The sequence below is a fragment of the Pseudorasbora parva genome, chromosome 17, assembly GCF_024679245.1.
Source record: "Pseudorasbora parva isolate DD20220531a chromosome 17, ASM2467924v1, whole genome shotgun sequence".
In the NCBI taxonomy this organism is placed as follows: Eukaryota; Metazoa; Chordata; class Actinopteri; order Cypriniformes; family Gobionidae; genus Pseudorasbora; species Pseudorasbora parva.
This window is the reverse complement of record NC_090188.1, coordinates 22,542,030-22,564,067: the sequence shown is the minus strand read 5'-3', so window position 1 is coordinate 22,564,067 and position 22,038 is coordinate 22,542,030. Positions and strand designations below refer to the sequence as shown.

At 37.3% G+C, this 22,038-nt stretch overlaps 3 protein-coding genes across 3 annotated transcripts in view; all 3 read left to right on the top strand.

Annotated features, from left to right (window-relative positions):
* Positions 1–4,234, top strand: paox (polyamine oxidase). Its single transcript, XM_067421050.1, has 7 exons — positions 1–347; positions 1,084–1,576; positions 1,703–1,899; positions 2,629–2,884; positions 3,236–3,348; positions 3,507–3,661; positions 3,811–4,234. The coding sequence occupies exons 1-7, from the start codon at positions 188–190 to the stop codon at positions 3,955–3,957; spliced, it is 1,521 nt and encodes a 506-aa protein (XP_067277151.1). The 5' UTR covers positions 1–187; the 3' UTR covers positions 3,958–4,234.
* A 541-nt stretch (positions 4,235–4,775) lies between these two features.
* wu:fj13e08 (piggyBac transposable element-derived protein 4) lies at positions 4,776–11,080 on the top strand. The gene is made up of 4 exons (XM_067421904.1): positions 4,776–4,908; positions 5,186–5,712; positions 7,900–8,853; positions 10,088–11,080. Exons 2-4 carry the CDS (start codon positions 5,286–5,288, stop codon positions 10,864–10,866), a joined length of 2,160 nt encoding a protein of 719 aa, XP_067278005.1. The 5' UTR covers positions 4,776–4,908; positions 5,186–5,285; the 3' UTR covers positions 10,867–11,080.
* A 1,186-nt stretch (positions 11,081–12,266) lies between these two features.
* zcchc24 (zinc finger, CCHC domain containing 24) overlaps positions 12,267–22,038 on the top strand; it is a 44,506-nt gene continuing 34,734 nt past the window's right edge. Inside the window, exons 1-2 of the mRNA XM_067422561.1 lie at positions 12,267–12,772; positions 16,770–16,970. Coding sequence (XP_067278662.1) covers positions 12,536–12,772; positions 16,770–16,970 — 438 coding nt within the window. The 5' untranslated portion in view covers positions 12,267–12,535. The remainder of the gene's footprint in view (positions 12,773–16,769; positions 16,971–22,038) is intronic.

Sequence of the window (22,038 nt, the reverse complement as noted above, 5' to 3'; positions counted from 1 at the left end):
TTTTTTGTAACAAAGTATCCGAGAGTAACCAAAATTCCACGGAATAATTCTGAGACACGCGTCTGAGGTCTTCGTGGGTCAAGTAGTTCAACCGAGTGGGGGAGGGGCTTCGGGCGGAAGACAAGTTAGTTCAGTGCCAGTCTATGGTGCCAGTCCTACATGAAGGTTTCGTTATCAAACTGATTCAATGGCACTACATTCAGCTCGTGATTCTCAAATATTTATAATTGGATGCGGCATCTCAGGAATTGGTGCTGCTCAGAAATTACTAAAACACGGTTTTCGTAATGTTCGCATCATAGAAGCGACTGCAAGAAGTGGTGGGAGAATACGAACGGGAAGACTAGGTATGTATGTTACAGTAATTATGGTTTTAAATATGGCGTTATCTGTCTGCAATCTCTGTTTGAGGACATTTTGTAAATTAGGTTTTATTTGTTAATTTGTCCTCCTACAGGATGACTCGCTTATACACGAAAATTGATTGGCACAGGTACAGGAACCTGGCTTAGCATATTTTATTTATTAAACGTAGAACCTAATAATAATGATGTAGGCTATAATTACATTGATATTTAGTCTTTAGTATTCTGCAATTAGGTATTTTGCAACTAATATGCAGCCACTGGATTCGTGGGCGGAGCTTGACGGTGTACACTTAAAACAGTTATTCTAAATGTATTTATATGTTGACTTAGTCTAGTTTTTTTATATAACCGTTGGGTTAATAAGTAAACCCAATATTAAAACATAAACTGGATACATAAAGGCAAGGGTCAACTACAAGTACATTTAACTGAAAGGTTGATTCGTGTTCTGAGAACAAATGCATATATATATATATATATATATATATATATATATATATATATATATATATATATAATATACATATAATTTTTTTTTTTTTTTTTTTTTTTGCTGAAAAGACGGCCATGTTTCATTGTGACAACTTTTTCTGCACAGTTTCAATGTTCAGTAGATTTTTTTGTTGTTGCCAAGACTTGAATAAGTTTGAGAAAATATCTCCATAGATGCATTTCATATTTATTTTTTATCACATTTATTTATTTTTTGTTTAAGGTGATAACATTGTAGAGATTGGTGCCAACTGGATCCATGGCCCATCAAAGGAAAACCCAGTGTTTCGTTTGGCATGCGACTACCAGCTCCTTGACAAAGAATCAATGTCTGAAGAAAACCAGGCCATTGACATTGGTGGTCATCCATTGTTTGTTCCCAACTGGTTTACCAGTTCAGGTCGGAAACTGGGGCCTGAGACAATGGGGCCAGCGGTGGAATTTTTCATGAACTTACTGGAAAGGAGCCAGCAGTTCCATGACAGTGGTGGAGAACCTCTGCCAAGTGTTGGGGAGTTTGTCAAGGCAGAAGCTGAACGGCTGGCCCCGGTGGAGTGGAAGGAGGACCAGGGTAACATTGCGATAAGAATGGCAATGATAAGCACTCTGCTCAAGCTGGAGTGCTGTGTCAGCGGAACACACACAATGGATGATGTTGGCTTGGGAGCCTTTGGCATGTATAAGACTCTTCCAGGACTGGACTGCACTTTCCCAGGGTGAGTGATTTTCCCAGAGTCTTTGTATATTTTTTAATCAAACGTCTCCATTATCCAATTCCAACAATGCTTTCTTAAATCTGGTAAAAGTTTCTAAATGTGTCCATGCACTCTTTTCCCCACTAGTGGTTATGAAGGTTTAATTGATCACATGATGAAGGAACTTCCCAATGACATAGTCTTGTACAACAAGCCAGTGAAGTGCATTCACTGGAACTACACCAAGAATGGACCAAGCTCTAAAGGAATATTACCCGTTATAATCGAATGTGTTAATGGAGAGACATTTGCAGCAGACCATGTTATTGTCACTGTCCCACTGGGTATGTATAGTACATTCATCATGACTTGTTGACTTGGCATGTTTGGTTCAATTAACGAACCCTGGTGCAATTGCTAATAGTGTGGTTCATTTGAATAAGTGCAGACACTGCCATCCAAACCCTGGTGCGCACCACACAAGCAAACCAAGACCACTGCAAAGGGTCTCGGGCCGCTTCCAAACAAACTCTGGTGCAGTTCAAATAAAATATAAACACAACACGGACCAAAGACGGGACATTGTATACCTTTTTTTTCTGTCATAGTCGTGCTGTTGACCATCACGGTTTGGTACAGCCATCAGAATTGCGTCTCCTTGCAGCAGATTTTTGTTTTGTGTGTGTAACAGAGTGATTCCTGCCACTGTTTTGACTCCTTTACACATTTTATAAGCTATACACAAGTTGTCAGCTCCATTATTCACGTAAAGCGTGCACATTTAGCCCAGAACAGATTTGGATGAGCTGAGCACTGGTTTGGATGTTAGACAAGGTCTTTTTTTCTTTCTTTTTTTGCTGTTGTCTTTTTAGGTATCTTTAGGTTCGGTATTAAATGACAGTGTAAAGAAAGCAAACCAGGACTAAATGTAATTTATTTTTCTTTAAAAAAAATTTTTTTTTTTTTTTTTTTTTACATTTTTATTATATGAATGAAAATGCATAATTTTCATGATGCTGTTTTATAACTTTCTGCAAGGCCTATAACTCATCTAATGTGTTGTTCCATAACAGGTTACCTGAAGAAGCACCAGAACACTTTTCTGAGCCCTTCTCTTCCACTGAATAAAATGCACTCCATTCAGAGAATGGGCTTTGGGACCAACAACAAGATCTTTCTTGAGTTTGAGCAGCCGTTCTGGGATGAAGACTGTGAGTTGATCTATTTCGTATGGGAGGACGAGACCCATCTTGCTGATGTTGTTTCAGATGTAAAGATGTCCTGGATTAGAAAGTTGATTGGGTTCACTGTGCTGAAGCCCACAGAGAGGTAAAACTATATGATTGATCTGACTGCATTGACATCATTGTGTGAGAGCTGAACTGAGCTGGACCTGCTGTATAGATAAATAAACTAAATTAATAACTAATGATTTTTACAACCAAAATTACGTAACACTGAACTTACTTAAGATGGACAATGGTGTCAATATTAATTTACTGTCTTCTAGAGCTGCTGAAACAAACTTTGTGAAATTATTTTCCTGTTATCACTGTAAAGCTGCTTTGAAACGATCTGTATTGTTAAAAAGCGCTATATAAATTAAGCTTACTTGACTTAGAATTTGCTATAACACTGCCATTTAAACTATTATGAATATGATTCTCTGATGTTGTGCAGATATGGACACGTGCTCTGTGGATGGATTGCAGGGCGGGAATCTGAGTACATGGAAACTCTGTCTGAATTTGAAGTGCTACACAGTGTCACACAGATCCTTCGCTTATTTACAGGTAAACTACATTTTACAGCTGGGTAAGACATCTTTTGATAGGGACCAAAAGTCTGAGACCACATACAAAATACTTGTAAATATACAGATACATTTGTGACATTTAAATACAAAAAAAATGTGCCAATAGCTTGTCAAGTCTTTTATAACACTTTTCAGGAAATCCAACTATTACACCGAGGAAGCTTTTAAGATCTCAGTGGTTCCATGAGCCATATTCCTGTGGATCTTACACCTATGTGGCCAAAGGTTGCTCAGGATATGACATAGATAACCTTGCTGAACCCTTGCCACTGAAAGGATCAAATTCTAAGGTTTGTCAATGTTTAATCAAGCAGCTATACTGTATTCTTCTGAGTTAGATGCTGTAAGCATTTTTCCCCTTTACTCTTAAACTTGCTTTAAACAACTTAATTGATAATGTCTTATCAAATGAATGACACTGTTGTTGTTTCTTTTGCAGCCTTTGCAGGTGTTATTTGCAGGTGAAGCCACACACAGGTCTTTCTTCTCTACAGTGCATGGAGCGCTTCTAAGTGGCTGGAGAGAAGCGGAGCGTCTTATATCTCACTACACTCCTGCCACTGGGTCATTCTCATCTAAACTGTGAAAACTGTTCTGAATAGCTGGAAAGGTTAACACAAGTAATTTTCATTAATGTGTGCCTTATAAGAGGAGAAGTAATCACTAACATCAAGAATGTACTGCATGACACGTTCAAACAAGTTTCTGTCAACTCCTTCAACAAATGACGATTTGTGTGTCAAAATTATAAATAATTTCTTAGTGAATGCCTGCACTTTGCACAATGTAATTTTTTTAATGTGATCTGAAATGTTTTTATATTAAACAAGTGTTCTAATGCTTCATGAAATGTGTGTTTTGTGTTTTATATTTTGAAAAAAAAACAAGGTTGAAAACAAACAGCTTTTCTGGTTAAATTCCCCATTGAAATTGTATACTAATGTAAGAACATTTGAATTGTTCAAATATCTGGATTATTTAAGGGTTTATATTTTTCAAAACAATGATCTCAGAAAATGTTTGATTATGTGAATTCTTGAATTGAATTTCATCATGCCATTTGTAACTTGTAACTTCTTAATGAGTAGGCATGCTATTCAGTTAAAATATATGGACATTACAAGTATTACCATGTATTTAGATATTTAGCATGAAAGCAAATCAATATTAGCAGTGGCTGTGGAACTCGTTATTTTGCCATTTGTACATGATGGTTGAAAACAAGATTAAACGACAGGCTTTTGAATGTGCTGAATTCGCAATACCCACAATTTTTTGTTGAAAGTTCAATTTTATACCAGGAGCCGGTAAAACAAAAAGTATTTAAAACGGGTCGTGATATAGGCGCAGGATATATGAATCCATTCTTATTTACATAGAATTGATGTTCTCATTCCTGCGCTGTAGGTGGCGTATGCACAAATATTGCTTGCTTCTCAACTCGTAAAACCCACCGAGGAAGAAGGTCCAGCGATGGAGTGGCTTATCTTTCAGCAAGCCAACAATAAAAGTAACTTTACTGAACGGCCAATAACTGGTAAGTGGACTGTTACGCGTGCAGCATATCTTTTAATTTGTTACCTAAACAAAACAGAACTAAGCAAAACAAAACACGGTCTGTTTTATTGCGGTGGTGTTACCAAATGTTTAGTGCATTTAACTGTTACTAAGTGCATTTTCTGGTTATTTTAGTTTAGAAATTTCCATGGTGATGTTAAGATTGCATTGTCATTCTTATCAACAAGTAACTATATATAAAAAAACGGCAAATACATCGTTGGACAGAGTACTAATATCTGCCTTTTTTGTTATAGTTTCGGTTCAGCCATTGGAAGGATTGATGTCCAGTCTCAACAACTACAGCTGAATGAGAGCTTTTATTCTGTGCATCAAAAGTCAAAGGCTTTTTTAAAAATGGAGCAAGGTTTGCCATCTGCAAAAGCAGTCTCACAGCACTTAATGAGTGGATGTTTAAAAAGTGAAAATGAACAGCAAACAGACTTCATTCAATCAGAAATACAAGTTAAAGTGGAACCTGATCAAGATGACTCTTTATCAAATGATGGAAATGATTTAGAAACGTTTCCTTGTTCTCCTGGGCATGTTAAGGAGGAGATTTTTGACCTTGGTGTGCAAATCTTGCCAGATGGCCTAATGCCTCCAGTTGAGATGGAAGAAGAGCTTGAAATCGCAACAAACTCACACACTTCTCCTGATCAACCGAACAGAAAAACTGGTTCATCAAGCAAAAGGAAAAAACATACAGACAAGCAGAGAGTGACGGGAAAAAGAAAAGCAACTAATGCATCAAGCCATACAATAAGATGTCCGACAAAGCAGAGTAAGATGACAGAACAAATTATATCATCTAAAATGAATTCTGATATGTCAAGCGAAGGAATCAAATGTTTAATAATGCAGGGAAATGCCACACAACATCCAGAGAAATCAGGTAAAGCCAGAACATCCAATAAACCGCACAAAGAACAGCAATTTTTATGTGAAACATGTGGGAAAGAATTCCAGCGGTCAGATCTTCTCACGGATCACATGAAAATTCACAGGCGACAGAAGCTGTACGCTTGTGATCAGTGCGATATGAAGTTTGCCAAGCCCTCTTATTTGAAAATACACTTGCGTAGACATGCCGGTGACAGGCCTTTTCCGTGTGACCAGTGTGAGAAGAGGTTTTTTGACATCTATGACTTAAGGGTGCACCAGAGAGATCACACTGGAGAGAGACCTTTTATGTGCTCTGAGTGTGGGAAAGGTTTTAAACGAATTTACATACTTAACAAACATAAACGGACCCACTCAAAGGAGAAACCCTTCCAGTGCTCTGTGTGTGGTAAAGCATACAAATATGGGTACAGTTACAGGTTGCATATGAAAGACCATCTTGAATAGGGTCCATAATGTGTATCGCCATATTTGTTAATAACTAAAGGTCTAAATTTTCATTCCTTCCTTAAAGGAAGATCATTTCAATATGTAAAGCGTAAAATGTGCGTTTTTTTTTTATTTGAGCAGGATTTTTGTATGTTTTTTTTTTTTTTTTATGTTTTTTTTTTAATGGAATCATTGAGTTTGTTTCACTCTTAAAGAATGCATGCGGCTTGTCCAAGGATTTATAATAGCTCTTACTCTTGCTTGTAATTTTTTTTTTTTAAGCAAGTTTCCATTTAAAGACAGACATCTCATTTCTCTTTCTGACAATTTGTGTTTAAAGAAATGTTTCAGCTAATTCAAAAGAATCAAATGTGGCATAGAGATATCACAAATCAGTATAGATTTAACTCCTAAATTGTCTCATGTAACAACACTGTGAAAACAAACCTTTCTTGAGTATTGATAGAATGGTAATGGTTTGGAAATAAATGTAATTTCGCTATTATGACGACCCATGTTCTGTATTTGTATATATGTATGTACACTCAAAAGTTTGGGCCAGTGATTTTTTTTTTTTTGTGTTGTTGTTGAAAGAAGCTTCTTCTTTGATCAAACTGTAATTTTGTGATTTATATTAATACATACATCCCCCCCCCCCCTCATTTTAAGATGTAATTTATTTCTGTGACGGCAAAGCTGAATTTTCAGCATCGTAACTTTTGTGTCACATGACCCTTCAGAAATCATTCTAATTACTATCAATGTTAAAAACACTTGTTCTGCTTAATATTTATGGGTGATGCTTTGTTTTCAGAATTATTTGATGAATAGAAAGTTCAGATGAAAAGTATTAATTTAAAACGTGAAAGCTTTTGTAACATTATAATTGTCTTTACTGTCACTTTTGATCATCAATTTAATGTGTGCTTGCTGAATAAAAGTATTCATTTAACAACAAAAACAAAAAAAATCTTATTTACCCCAAACTTTTGAGCAGTAGAGTATACCTTTATTAAATTGTTGTCATTTACAACAGTTTAATTTAAACCTGTTTGATGACTTCTGTGAAATATAAAATACATTTTGTCCATACAATGGAAGTCAGTTTTGGACCCATCAGGCTTTCAGTGTATAAAGAAAAACATACAGACAAGCAGATCCTTTTTCAAAATGTTTTATGTCATGTTCCGAAGAAGAAAGAGGGTAATACAGGTTTGAAACGACATCTTAATGTTGGGCTGAGCTATTATTTTAACATTTCTCCACCAGAGGGAGGCCAATGCTGCACATTCTGACCTCTGATTTCAGTTTTGTTTTGCTGAGTAAGGCCTGATATGCAGCCAGTTCCAATAGAACTGATGTTGACTACAAAAGAGTAATGTCTTTTTATATTAAAAATGGCAAGTTTTGAAAACATTGTTTTAGTATGAAGTAATATGTATAGTGTATTGGATCAGTTGGGTTTATGCTAAATAAGAGGAAAGAGAAAGTTCTGTGTATGTGTGTGTTTAAGGTAATGTAAGTTATGTTCGTACTAAAAGCTTAATTCACAAGTACCACACATACATATATTAAATTTGCTTTTAAATGTAGTGATGCCAATATAACTGTTTGTGCTTCTTGTGTTTATATTTTACAGTTTTATCCATAGTGCACCGAAATTCTGAGGTTTCAGCTTCAATAGAAGAAAACTATGAATCCATTGCTGGCCCTGATTTAGAATCGGAGGTCTCTGATAGTGATGGCCCAGAATGTAGCAGTGTTCCAGATGTGACAGAGGGTCAGAAAACTGTCCTCACAGACTTTGAGCTCTCATCTGAGGAATCCTGTGATGAGGAGAGTGAAGATCAATTGAGTCGATGGAGCAAAGCAGACTCTTATTGGAGCAAATATCCTCCTCAAAGTGACACTAGGACCTTCTCGGAGAGCTGTCAAGGGCCTGCACTAGGGTCTTTACTGGTGACGCCTAAAGATGCCTGGGAACTTTTCATAAGTGAAAACATCCTTGATGAAATCCTGCAATGCACCAACTTGGGCGGACTGAGAACAGCTTCAGCAAAAGGGAAAGTGTGGCAAAAGGTCACTAAAGAAGAACTAAATGCCTTTATTGGTCTAAGCCTTCTCATCGGTTTGGAGAGAAATGGGGATGTCCCAGTACGGGAACTGTTTTTGGATCCGTTACAGAACCCACTTTATAGAGCTACCATGTCTGTTGGAAGATATCAAGACCTTCACGGATGCCTGCAATTTGATAACAAGAAAACCAGAGTGCTTAGAGAGGCATCAGACCACATGGCAGCCTTCCGAAATGTGTGGGACCTGTTCCTGATCAACTGTAGGAAAAGGTTCATCCCCAAGGATTGCGTCACTGTGGGTGAGCAGCTTGTGCCATTCCAGGGAAAATGCAAGTTTCTGCAACACTTGCCAAGCCTCCACACCAACTATGGCATAAAAATCTTTTGGATGTGCGATGCCGAGGTCCCCTACGCCATTGATGCTATCATCTACACAGGCAGAAAGTCGGGGGAGGAGACTAAAAAGAACCTTGCAGAGAATACAGTTCTGAGGTTATCCAGTGGACTTCAACAAAAAGGTATGTTTTTTTTGTGTGAATTGCAAACAGTTTTCATTTTATGTGGTTTTTTCGGTGCAAGTCAAATGCAGTCTAGCTCAGTAAATGTTTATTTTCAATGATTAAAGATGCATTATATATTTTTGCAGTAAAATATCCAAAAACCACTAGCCCAGTGTTATATATATTTTGTTCAGTTGAGTACTTACTATATCTCAAATGTTTCCAACTATTTTAAAATTGTGAGAAAATTGCTATTTTCTAAGGAGCCGGGACGTATGAGCATAGCACCTGAGGGAGTTGCCTGTCAATGGCGTCATATCTGCGTTACCCTCAGTTTTATTTGGCAGAAGCGCTTTACTCTTAGCAGTGTGAACAAGTGTCACAGCAGCCACTGAGCAAACGCACAGAGTAACATCATAACATCATTTTAAACACACTTAAATGTATCTAATATGATAAACAGAGCTGCGTTACCTCATGAATGGAAAAGCGGAAATAGCGCCTGCGACTGTGTCCCATCCCGTCATAATAAAAGTCCAGTTGCTCGCGAGGCGTGTGTTGCTCAACAATCGCTCCAGCAGCCTTGCTCAGCTCTACAACACTCTGTCATGCTCTACTTCATACTACAGTAACATTAATAATCATATCCACGAACATAAGTCATATTCCGATTCTTTTCCACTGACTTTACCACGTCCCAAGATTCTGCTCAAACTTGGCATCATCAAACTACGCCTTTGTTTTGAATAGGCGCCCTCTAACGGATGTAAAAAATTACATAGTGCAGCTTTAATTAAATCAATTTTAAATAAATACTGTTCTATTTTATGGGTTATTTATTCATGAATCTGGTCGTGTTGTATGTTGTTTTTGCATGCATGAGAACTCAGTAGCAAGACACTGTCTTTTTACTTATCACATTCAGTAAAGACTCAAATCTCACATTCACAACTTGCGTAAAATGAGATTTGTTCTGCCATTTGATTCAATAACAGGGAAAAAAAGTGGTACAGGAAGTAGCCATTAATCATGTGGTTTCATCCAAAGCCACTAGTACTATATTTACCCTTTGAGACACTTTGGATTAACTGACTTCCTCAAAAGCACATAGTTGCTACTAATTCACCCCGTGTAGCTATCAAATCAGTAGCCTTTTAGATACCAGCCCTCAAACACTGCCAGAACATCATTGTTTATGTGAAACCTATGTAACCAACCTGTTGCTTTTTTATGTGTTTGTTTCTCATGATAGGTCTTAACATTACAATGGACAGCTACTTCACCAGTATCCATCTGGCAGAGAATCTTTTTGAGAAAAACCTGACCATGGTCGGGACCCTTAACATTAAGAATCCACATGTGCCACCGATCATGAAGCCATCCAAATTACGCGCACTACATACCTCTGAGTTTGGTTATTGTGGCAATGTGTCCATGGTAAGCTATGTACAAAAAAGAAAAAAGGCAGAGATTCTTCTAAGTACGTTGCATAACAGCAAAGCACTGAATGAAACAAGTGCTAAAAACAAGCCAGAGATCTTCCAGTACTACAATCGCACCAAAGGAGGAGTCAACAATGTTCTGCAAATGGCCAACAATTATGCCTGCAAACGTCGTTCAAAGAGATGGCCCATGCTGCTGTGGTATAACATGTTGAATATTGCCATTGTAAACTCTTTCTCCATTTTCAATGCTCAGCAGCCTAGCTTCACGGGAGGTGGTCGTAACACCCAGAGGATGTTCATAAAGGAGCTGGTGAAAGAGCTTGTAGAACCTCAGATTCATAGGCGCAGAGAAGAAAGCCATGGATTATCCAAGAACACTCTTGAGGCCATGGGGAGGTGTGGGGTACCCACATCACTTTCAGCTGTCACTTCTGAAATCCAAGTGCAGAACAGAAGAAGAAAGAGATGCTATTACTGTCGATCTGCAAGAGACAGAAAAGTGAGCAGCTACTGTTGTGAATGCAGTAAACCTGTCTGCAGAGAACACAGTCACATAGTTGTGATTTGCTACCAGTGCATGCGTTAGCAGTTTCAATATGTCTACCTGTATTGATAATGGCTGTATTTTTGACAAGTTATATATAGTTTTTTTTAAAGTAATATTGTTTCAATATGTTCTGTAAATTTGGGTTAAATGAATGCATCTTTAATTGCACAATGTAAATTTGACAGTCGTCTTGTATAATGTTGAATTAATTGATATTTTATCAGTTTTATGGATTAAACTCGATTGAACATTTTGAATGATCAAAATTGAAGTATTTACCAAACATCCATAATCTTTGACGAATGCTATGCATGCTATCTTATCGAAACAGTCTGGGAGGTAAGGTTACCAGTTCATTTTAGACCTGTTGCGTAAATGAAGTGTTCTAAAGTGTGCAAAGACAAGTCGAGTATTTTAACAACGCCACAAGATGGAGCACCAGTCAGTTAGCGATTGTAGGCCAAGATACCTCAGGTGAGTTAATCAAAATTTTAAATAATCAGTTTATTGTGTGAGAATCCTTTAGATTATTGGTACGTTATAATAAGGTGTCATTAGTTAATGAACTAACAATGAGGGGTTCATTTGATACTGTATTTAATGTTAGTTGATACAGCTATGGTGTGTTCATGTTAGTTCACATTGCATGCATGAACTAGTGTTAACAACATTTTAATAATGTATAAGTAAATGTAATTAAAATTAACAAGGATAAATAAATGCTTTATAAGTGCAGTTCATTATTAGTTCATGTTAACTAAACCTTATTGTAAGTGTTAACAGATTATTTTAGAACCCCAGATGGTCCAACAAAATCCAACTTTATGTTCTGTATTATTTCTTTATTATTATTATTATACTTCTGTGTTTTAATATAGCCTGCTTAATTAAATTTAAAACAAATGTTAAACTAATGTTTGATCTTTTTTCAGGCGTTTTTAAGGCACATTTGGGGGTCTGTGTCATCACTTAATAATCTCACCCCTGTTAAATAAACACAACCATTTGCTTACATCAACCTTCCTTAAGGTGTTTAGTTTCACATACCACTATGTTCCATGTGAACTGGTAAATTGTTTTGTGGAGGGGGATTTTCTAAAGCGTTTTAGTGGTAACGTTATTCTTTCCCGAGAATAAAACATTTAACGGCCGTATTAAATGCTTATGAAATATGCCTAGTGTTTTGCCAGACCTGCATATATTTACAAATCTTCTCGTTTCAAACTATTTTAGACAAAACCGCGAATTAAGCATTTTTTTGTAAGAAGTTGAATACGTTCTGTGATAAATAAACATGAATATTCTGTTCAAATTAGCAAGTAGCCAGTAATCAACAGGTTGTCGCTGTATACAAACTCATATGTTAAACTGCGCTGTGTTGATTGGCTGTTTAAGACAATGACGCGCGCAGACGCCATGTGAATATTCAATGAGTTCCTTGCTGTTACAGTGCAAATAAAGCGAGATAACGGGCAGTGGACAGCGGACTAAAACTTTTTATTCTAACATGTCAGAGCAATGACTTTTGTGTAAATATAAACCTGGGACACGGATCCCAGCGAAGGAATAGGGTCTGAGCTGGAAGAAGAGAGAGAAGCGCTGATTTTTTTGGGGGTGTGGAAAACCGGACGCCGCATTCACAGTAGACTCTGAACAAGTTTGCCTTTTCCAAAAGCAACAGTGGAAGAGTAAAATTTACAGTGACAACATGAGCTTGTTGTCTACTATAGACACCAGTACCTCAGTGTACCAGCCTGCACAGCTTCTTAACTGGGTTTACCTTTCTTTACAAGACACGCATCAGACGAGTGCCTTCGATGCCTTCCGACCCGAGCCCAACTCTTCCCACCCGGACCTGAACTACAGCAAAACTCCTGCCAATGACCTGAGCTCCTCTCTCAACTCCAACTATCTCAACAACTTCTTTCAGCTGCAGAGAAATGAGGTAATGTCCTCCTACATTTCATGTATTTTGGAAATAAGTTAATGGAGATAACGGTCCCTGCCGACTGGAATAAGATTTATTATGTAAAGCGTTGACCATGCATGTTTAATACAGCGCGCGACTAGTCTTGGTTACATTTGTAATACACTGATGCTTTGGGCGACTTACATAATCTTTTAATATTAATCTCTTTTTTTGTCATGGGAAACATGGGTAACAATTTTAATGTATGCAATTTTTTCTCTCTAAATATAATTATTTATTTTGCAAGATCTATTATGCGAAAAGAGTAGCCCTTAAATATTTAAAAGCACACTAAAACCGTGCCAGCTTGCAGCTTTGCACACTTAGTTTATTGTTTTGTAACAGCACGTGGACAGCCAAATGCGGCAGCCATCCATAAAAGTATCTTAGTTTGATCGTTAGACTAATAGCATTTAATTTGTTGCTTAAATTGAATAAGTACAGGCCAAAAAAATCAGAAGTATTGTTCTGATTATCGCTTACTGATCTCCATTGGCCTAAAAATGTGGGCTGCCATACATGAGCTATGGAGAATGAAAGATGTTGTGGTGTTGCTATAGTTGCTGCAGACATGACACTCGATCAGCATAATTTTTTTAGCACTTATGGGAAGTTGTAAATATAAACAGTCATCTTCTCTGAATGACTAGATTTTATTGTATTATCAAAAATGAGATGAACATTTTAAAGACAATTATGAACTAGATGGTGTTAAAGTGTTTGTGTTAATTAAAAAATATTTCAAGATTCCACTGAGATAATTGTACTTTTGGGATTGATTTTATTTTATAGATCAAACTAAATCAAATCTGGAATTTGGGTGTGGTTTATCATTTAAGATTCGGATTGCTTTTCAGATTAAATATAATAGTTATGACATTCTGAGCGCTCATGGAACCATAAGTCAGTTGAATCTTTTTGGACTCTTCAGGTTATTTTTCTAAATGAGAGAATTACTTCCAGAAGCCTGAAGATGTGAACGCATTTTCTTTTTAATGATGTAATGACAGTGTTGTGGCTGAGACTGAGGTAAAGTGTTGATGTTTAGTGGAAAGTTTGAGGAAGGGCAATCCGAGTTAATAAAAACAGTTCTTTCTCTTTCTCTCCCTTCCCCCTCTTTCTTTTTCTCTCCCTTTCTTTTTCCTCTGTTTTGTGTTTCTCACTTGTGGAGGGTTAAGATGCTTTCAAAATCCCCTTATTACACAAATGTCAGTTTTGTTAGAGTTACTTCATCTCTGTCAGGCAAAAAATCAATCTGCATAATAAAATATTTTAAACTAAGGAAGAAGGATGGAACTAGAAACATTTTTGCATTATTTTTGTTTGCATAACAGCTCTGAGAAAGTATGAACTAGTATTGGGTGTGTGTGTGTGTGTGTGTGTGTGTGTGTGTGTGTGTGTGTGTGTGTGCGTGTGTGCGTGTGTGCGTGTGTGCGTGTGTGTGTGTGCGTGTGTGCGTGTGTGTGTGTGTGTGAGTAAATGGCAGTAGTACAGGCTAGGAGTGACCCACTGTCTATCCAGCTGTGTGAAGGGGTGAGGAAAGATGTCCTCCATTGGTGTAAATGTGCATGAGGGCCATATCCCACAGGAGAGACATAACCAAATTCCTTTCTGACAGCTACAATCAGTATTGCGATTGCATTTTTGTGTAAAAGTCGTTAATAATTCCATGAATGCATTTAGACGTAACTGCTGACCATTGTAATTGTTGTATTTCCATGAAATTTACAATTGGTTGACATTTAAAATATGGCTGTGCAGTTTAGTTTAATGTTTACAGAATACTCCATACATTTCATTTGCCTTTTCAGAATTCCTTGTTGATGTTTACTGTCCTTTGGTCATGACAGCGTAGCTGGATGCTTATCTGTCATGACAGCCTTTTTATAGGCCAATTTATTTGAAACATAAACATGTCTAAATATTTCTAATTTCATGTAGCTCCAAATCTTCTGTCAGACACGCTCAGAATCAAGTTTATAATTTAAGAGGAACTGGCATGTGTTTCTCGTGGATTTCTCACAAAAATTTATATGCGATGGATTTGACCGGCTACAATGGAAAATGATTGCCACATGTACAGCTATCAAAGAAAGTACTAATAAAGATCTAATATTTGTTGTATCCAGAGTTGCTCTACCTGATGAAATGAGACTTGTCTGAGAGAGATGTGCAGAAACTGTTTATTGTCCTGGCTTGCTGAGAACTAGATGACAGTTATCTGGTAATGTTTCAGGACTGTCCAACATGAGACTTCAACAATAACATTACCTTCCAAACCATAACCAGAGGAAGACATCACTCAAGCAACATCATCCCATCCAAACATTTGTTTCTGTAGCCTGTGTTTGACTGTCTCCTGCACTCTCTGTGGTTATATAGAAATTTGAGCTTAGACTGATGTTCTGATCACTGACTTTAGTGGATTATGCTTCCTCGATTTAAAAAACGATTTTATGAATCTCATTGATTAGTTAAAATCCCTAATAGATTTCCACATCACTGAGGACATTGTTTTTTTATTATAAAGTCACATTTTAATTTTTGCTTTAGCCTATCTGATGGATTTAATTGAGAGCAGCATATTATGAGTAGGTTAGTTCACCTAAAAATTCTGTCATTAAGGCCCTGTCCACACGAACACGGGTATTTTCAAAACCGCAGCTTTTTCTACGCGGTTTGGCTGTTCGTCCACACGCAAACGCTGTATCCGGTTACTAAAACCGGACTTTTTTGAAAACTCCGGCCAGGGTGAAGATTTTTAGAAACTCCGGTTACAGCGTTGTCGTGTAGATGGTGAAACCGGAGATTTCGGTTTTTTAAATTGAAGTGCGCGCCGTTCTCTCCTTTGTTTGACGTCAGATTTTCCACATCTCCTTTTGATTTACGTGAGTCGATTCTATGCGGTGGACTCCACTAACAGCGCTTATCACATGTTTATCCTACAGATGTTCAGTTATTTCATTGTATTGCAGAACAAAGGCGCCAGAATGCAATAATACAAAATAGTAAAGCAAGTGTGTGAAGCTATACAGTCCACTTCGGCCCTGCACCTGTGTATCTACAGTTACCTGTCACTGAGTCCAAAGTAAAGGAACTCGTAGAAGTGTTTCACTTGAGCCCATGGCATCCCTCAGTCAGTGCAATGTGCATCGGTGCAGTGAATGGGACCCATGTGGAAATCAGGCAGCCAATCATAGCGTAGTTTTGCGTTCTCATGTGGACAGATTTTTTTAAAAAACCGTGCTTGTGTGGACGCGATTGTTTTTTAAAACGGAGGAGGAAAAACTCCGGTAATAAAAATACCCGTGTACGTGTGGACTAGGCCTAACTCACCCTCATGTTGTTCCAAGCCTGTTGTTCTTTCATCTTCGGTATACAGAAAAAGAAGATATTTTTAATGAAATCTGAGAGCTTGCTTTCCCTCCACTAACAGACAACGCAACTACCACTTTCAAGCCCCAAAAAGGTGGTAAAGACATCGTAAATGCATTTTATGAAGCAACGCGAGTGCTTTGTTTTCTCTAAAAAACACAATTTACCACTTTATTTATCAAATATTATTTCCAGTGCACATTCACGACAACACCACAACGTATGTGTGTTGTTGACCCAAGAGCAGACATTGAACAACTAAAACAAAGACATTAACATTTTGTAAATAACACATTACTAATAAATAAATAAAAAAGTTTTATGTGCAAACAAAGCACTCGCGTCACTTCATAAAATTGAGATTAAACCACTGGAGACACATGGATTACTTTAATGATGTCTTTACTACCTTTCTGGGTCTTGAAAGTGGTAGTTGCGTAGGCTGTCAATGGAGGGACAGAAAGCTCTCAGATGTCATTAAAAGATCATTTTTGGGTAAACTAACCCTTTAAATATATTGTTTCTTTATTTTTTGCTTTTGTATTCACATTGAGATTAACTAATTTTTGGATTGTGGATTCCCTGTTATGTTCCACAGGCCCTGAATAATGGTTTATACAAAAGCGTGTCACCGTACGGCTCTCTAAACAACATAGTGGATGGGCTGAACTCTCTAACGGACCACTTCTCTGACCTCTCCCTGTCCTCTGAGCCACGCAAGCCCAGCAAGAGACCTCCACCAAACTACCTGTGCCATCTCTGCTTCAACAAGGGACACTATATCAAAGACTGCCCTCAGGTAAGCAGCCACAGAGACATGTTGCCTCATTGGCCTACTTGTCAAACAGGCATCTCTCTGTCTTTTTAGTCATGTGTATCAAGTTAACTCAGAGAGCTACTGTGCTAAGTGTTGAGAGGTAACACAAGGCCACTGAGCAATGCTTTTTTCAAATATGATTTTCATTCTCTTTTCGTGTCCAACATTAGACGATAATAACAAAAACATTATAATCAGGGATATCACACAAAATGTGTTGAGCAAGAAATTATGCGTGCAATCATTTTCAGATCATTTTTCACAGCCCCCTGTGTTTTGCAGGTGATATTAGCCGTTGTGGTTCTTGGAAATGTAACTAAAAGTTTCATAAAGCGGTGGTTATGTAGGGTGAATTCGGGTTGATTGGGACACTTTTTCCAAGTCATCTCAATGGCAAAAGTGTCCCAATCACCCTGAATCAACCTATATAAGGATGACAATATGTTTAAAAGCCCACACATTTAAACATATGTTCAAATTGATGTGGTATGAATGGACTCAGTGAGGCAAGATGCTGAAAAAGTAGGAGATGCCAGAGTAAGAATGTTTTGCCCTCGAGATAAACAGGTGACAAGTTTATGATTTAAATGTGCTTAAATCCACAGTTTTACTAGGAAATCATGAGAAACCACTCCCTGACCTTTAATTGTCTTGTTTCGACTGACTATTGCAAGAGCATTCTTAGAGCGATGTTTACCCTCAAGACAAGGAAAAATATATCCATGCTCCTTTAAAAACTATTTTAGTTTGACTTTTTAGACACAAATGAGTAGTTTTAAGTAGAGCACCGGTTAAAGGCATATCAGAGAGCTGGATGAGTTTTTTCCTTGTCTTATCTTTCCTTTTCTTCATTCCAACACTGATTTAATGAATACAAAATTGTGTAAAACTTGCAAATGGTCCAGAAACAAAGATAAAATACAAGTGTTTGCAAAGGAGACAGTGTCATCTTTAATTTCAAGCCGTTAGTGTTTTATAGTCTTTGGACACAGAGACAGGGTGAGGTTCTTGTTCAGGCCCAGACTCTAGTCAGAGCTGCATGGAATGGTAATGCAGACCAGATGTGGGATTAAAGTGGCAAACCTCCCTTTATGAAAGATGATGAGGGTTCCCTGCAGACTGCTAAAAGTCCTATCATGATAAAATATCTCCACCTCTTTGAGCGTGGCTCCAGTAATTTACAGACTTTTGCTTTGACGTTGTCAACATACACTGATGTTTGTTTTTATAAAGGTGTTTGCTGTCCCTGACTGGTGATGGAAAATTTTGCTCATGTGCCATTAGGTTTATAACAGATTGAATCCTAGTTGTATCAGTGTTATGATGTAATCTTGGATTAATTTGCAAAAACATAGCAGTCATGTTATGTTGACTGTGATATTGTTATTGCCAATAAGTTAGCTATTGGGCTGTGCTCTAAAGAAGGGGATTTCAAATGTCTGATTCTATAAACCTCTGAATATGAGGAATCTTCTCTCTAAAATATAAAAACTGTATATATATATATATAATTTAATATAATTTAATACATGAAATACAAATGTTTTCATGTATAAAAGACCTGTGTGTAGGAAATCAGTACTGAAGCCAAAGCAAATTGTTAAAATATCTGGAAAATGTTGCACATTTTATCATGTGGATATTTTTTCTATCCACTACTATTAAGGTCTACTATTTAAGGATAATAAATATTTTCAATTAAATTCAACTGTATTATATAGTGCTGAGTTCCAGAGCAGATTTACAGTTAACGCTGATAGAATATAAAATCCTTTTTTCCCTCTCACACATTTTCTACAGCCTGGCTAAAAATCCCTGGTCTAAAGCAATCTAGACAACGGTTAAGTGTTTAACTAAGTTGGTATCACCCTCTCATGCTAAACAGCTTAGGAAAACAAATACTAAAAGAACAAATGTTAAGTTTTATTAGGACAAAACACCATAGGCTATAAAACTTGCCTGAGACCGGTCTGTAAATCACTGTCAGAACTGTCGTGTTTTAAATTTCAGTTGCTTGTGTGGATGTCAGTGGAAACACAAGAAAAGTCGAGTCCCACGACAGTGTCCACACCTACTCATTTCAACACTGATGTATTTTACCTCCCCCTGGAGTCTCACTTTCTGTGATTTACTTTGCATTTGTCATATGCACATCCACGTATTTAACAGTCCAGATGCAAAGATTCGCCCTCGATTCACACCAGAAAGGACAGTTGGAAAATGATGAACATGCTGAGTCTGATCTTGTCTCAGAGGAAATAAATTCCAGGGTAAGCTGGTCCCCACTAAGGGTTTGTCCTGTCCAGAGGACTACATACTCCCTGCCAACACAAACACAGAGGATTTGACTTCACAGGGCACAGCGGGACCTGTGATCTAAAGCCAGCGCTGAGAATCACATTCTCATGCGTTCTCCCAGTGCACCGTCTAGGTCTCCATTCGTTTCCCATCAGATGAGCTACAGTGGGCCAAGCTCCCCAGTCAGAGCAAGGGCAGAGTATCAAAACACAGCCATTCTGACCAGATAGGAATTAGGGAATGTCATGGCTTGGTTGGAGCAGAGCGTGGGGGCAGGAAGCGTGTTGGTTATGTATTTTGGTGTGTGCAGTTCAGATTCACATGTGTCACCTAGGGGAAGTGGTTCTGGCCCTAGCGGAGCTCCGCAGGAAGTGCTAGTTGGAAAAGAACACCACTGAGCAGGCAGCTGTTTGACCAGCTTTGCTCTGCCTGGGGGCAGCTAGTGAGAGTTATGTAAACAAGTTCCGCTAAACGGGAACCGTTTTGCTGTCATTCATTACCCAGAATTTCCGAGACCTCAAAAAGCTGTAGCCCAATTCTAGTTTATATTATGCCAGGCGAATTTTTTGATTGTTTCAGTCGATGAGGGTCAATCTACCCTGCATACAGAGGTGCAGTGGGATTTCCTCATGGAAAATGTGTGCGCTGGAATGCGGCTTGCAAAAGCATAAGAGTCCCTGCATGTAAGCTCAGCTCGTGAGTCATGTCCTCTGCAATGCATCCCTATTGCCAATGCCCTTTTTTGTGTCACAGTCTCATAGTGACACTGGATGTCATTCACAGTAAGTATTCTGACTCCCACCCTCAACCGATCAATGTGAGTCTTGTTAGGGAATCGTCGAAACATGGTACAGGGTGCAGAAAAGAATGTCTTTTGTTGTATGAGAAAATACTACAGGGTGACAATCATGTTTCTGTCTCCTACTTACAGTTTCCCTGCTTGATGTGTTGTGTTAGTGGATCTGTGCAACACATGGGATGCTGGATGTTTTGTTGCTCAAACCATGCTAGAAAACTAGACAGAAGTATTTTAAATGTAATAGTTTGTCATACCATATTTATTTGCAGACAATTTTACTCAAAACATACAATTTTAGTTAATGAAAATAACATTGTTGTGCTACTAAAATAACAGCTTGCACCAGCACAAACTCTTTTTTTGGTGTAAAAGGGTTCTGTCAGGATTTGCTAAAGAAACGGCATATAAAATTACCACTGAAAAGGCATGGACATTATTTTTGTGGCTGAACTCATTGAACTTATTTGTTCACTGTAAAAACAAACAATAAAAAAAATGCTGCCTTAAATTATGTACAATCAACTTTGCTGAATGAATAATCTCAACTTAAATTACATTAAATTGAATTAAAAATTTGTTGACTCTTGTATAACTTATTAAAATAAGTAAATATTTCTTACCTTATTTTGAGTTAATTAAAAAAAACATGTTGTCATAACTTCTTGATCATATAATTTTTTACAGTGAATATTGTTTTAGTTGTTCTCTGTTGTCTTTTTTTAACTTTTAGTTGAGCTCAAATCATCCTTGTACACATTACTTAGAAACTCATGTAACTACATGCACTTCAAATTAAATTGAGTTGTTTCTACTAAAAATGAGTATTGGCAGCTTTACTAAATAACTGTTTGTTCGTGAAATCACAACGTGACTTAGCTAGCTTGTGTTTGTTATAATATGTTTTGATGTTATACATTTGATCTAATATAATATTTAGTTTATATTGTGTGTGTATGTATGTGACTAATCTCATACGTATAGTGTGAGTGTTTGCTTAGTAGCAAAATGCTTCACTTAAACCAGTGTTCATTCACTGATCAGTTTCAGCTTACGCAGCCCTACCAGGACAATAATTATTGACTATTATCAGATTATTCGAAGCAATCATATTCTTTCTAGATTTTTCGGGGTTTTTTTGTGTTTTTTTTCTCGTTGTATTTTGCGGTTTACTATGTGATTTTTGTTTATATGGTCGTCATTATCTTTTATAAATGAAAAAAAGTTTGTTAATGAATTTTTGTCTGTAATTTTGTTTTACAATATTAGCACTGCGTACTGTATTTGTTAGAATTTCAGTGAGATACCAGATACAGTAGAGCAGACTCGGCTGGGGTCTGTTGTCTTCATATCCTTTTGATGGGAAAATTGTAAATTCTTTTATGGTAATCAAAAACGCATGAATGCCATTGATTTCATACAGCACTCTCATTATTCTTTTGACATAATACATCTCTTGTTCAAATCGTGATCATGGCACTGGAATGTGTGTGTATATATAGCCTGTTTCGTCTTCTTCCAGTGTCCTGATGTTCTGTTTTTGAGCAGATTTTTACAGTTGAAGCCAGTTTACTACTGAATTCAATTGTAATTCTGGAGGTCAGTATAGTTACAATATAGATAAATATATTGTATATATTGTAAAATGAATCCGTAAATGTGCTGTTTGTGATGCAACTTTCATTCACGTCTTTTTTCTTTTAAACTTATGTTGCCCTTATTTTGCATGGTTTATTTCCTCCAACTGTTTTTGGCCACTCAAGTCTATTGATTAAAGTGGCAGATTCAACACTTTGGGGGCTATTTTGAACAAATGGTGCCCCATCATCATCAGCATGAGTGAAATCTACCTTAGCACTTCACAGTTTGACAACTTCATTACTACTAAAGCGAACTCCTTTTTGAACCTGCATGTTTTATTTTCACAGAGCATTTTGTCCGCTGTTGGTCAGAGCG

What these genes read in the sequence shown, in the direction of transcription:
- paox (XM_067421050.1), top strand. Translation starts at nt 188, where the DNA reads ATGGCACTACATTCAGCTCGTGATTCTCAAATATTTATAATTGGATGC. An exon ending in TATTGTCACTGTCCCACTGG is followed by an intron (nt 1,900 to 2,628) that starts GTATGTATAGTA and finishes GTTCCATAACAG; the next exon opens with GTTACCTGAAGAAGCACCAG. An exon ending in TGAAAGGATCAAATTCTAAG is followed by an intron (nt 3,662 to 3,810) that starts GTTTGTCAATGT and finishes TTTCTTTTGCAG; the next exon opens with CCTTTGCAGGTGTTATTTGC.
- wu:fj13e08 (XM_067421904.1), top strand. Translation starts at nt 5,286, where the DNA reads ATGGAGCAAGGTTTGCCATCTGCAAAAGCAGTCTCACAGCACTTAATG. An exon ending in AAGATGTCCGACAAAGCAGA is followed by an intron (nt 5,713 to 7,899) that starts GTAAGATGACAG and finishes TATATTTTACAG; the next exon opens with TTTTATCCATAGTGCACCGA. An exon ending in CAGTGGACTTCAACAAAAAG is followed by an intron (nt 8,854 to 10,087) that starts GTATGTTTTTTT and finishes TTCTCATGATAG; the next exon opens with GTCTTAACATTACAATGGAC.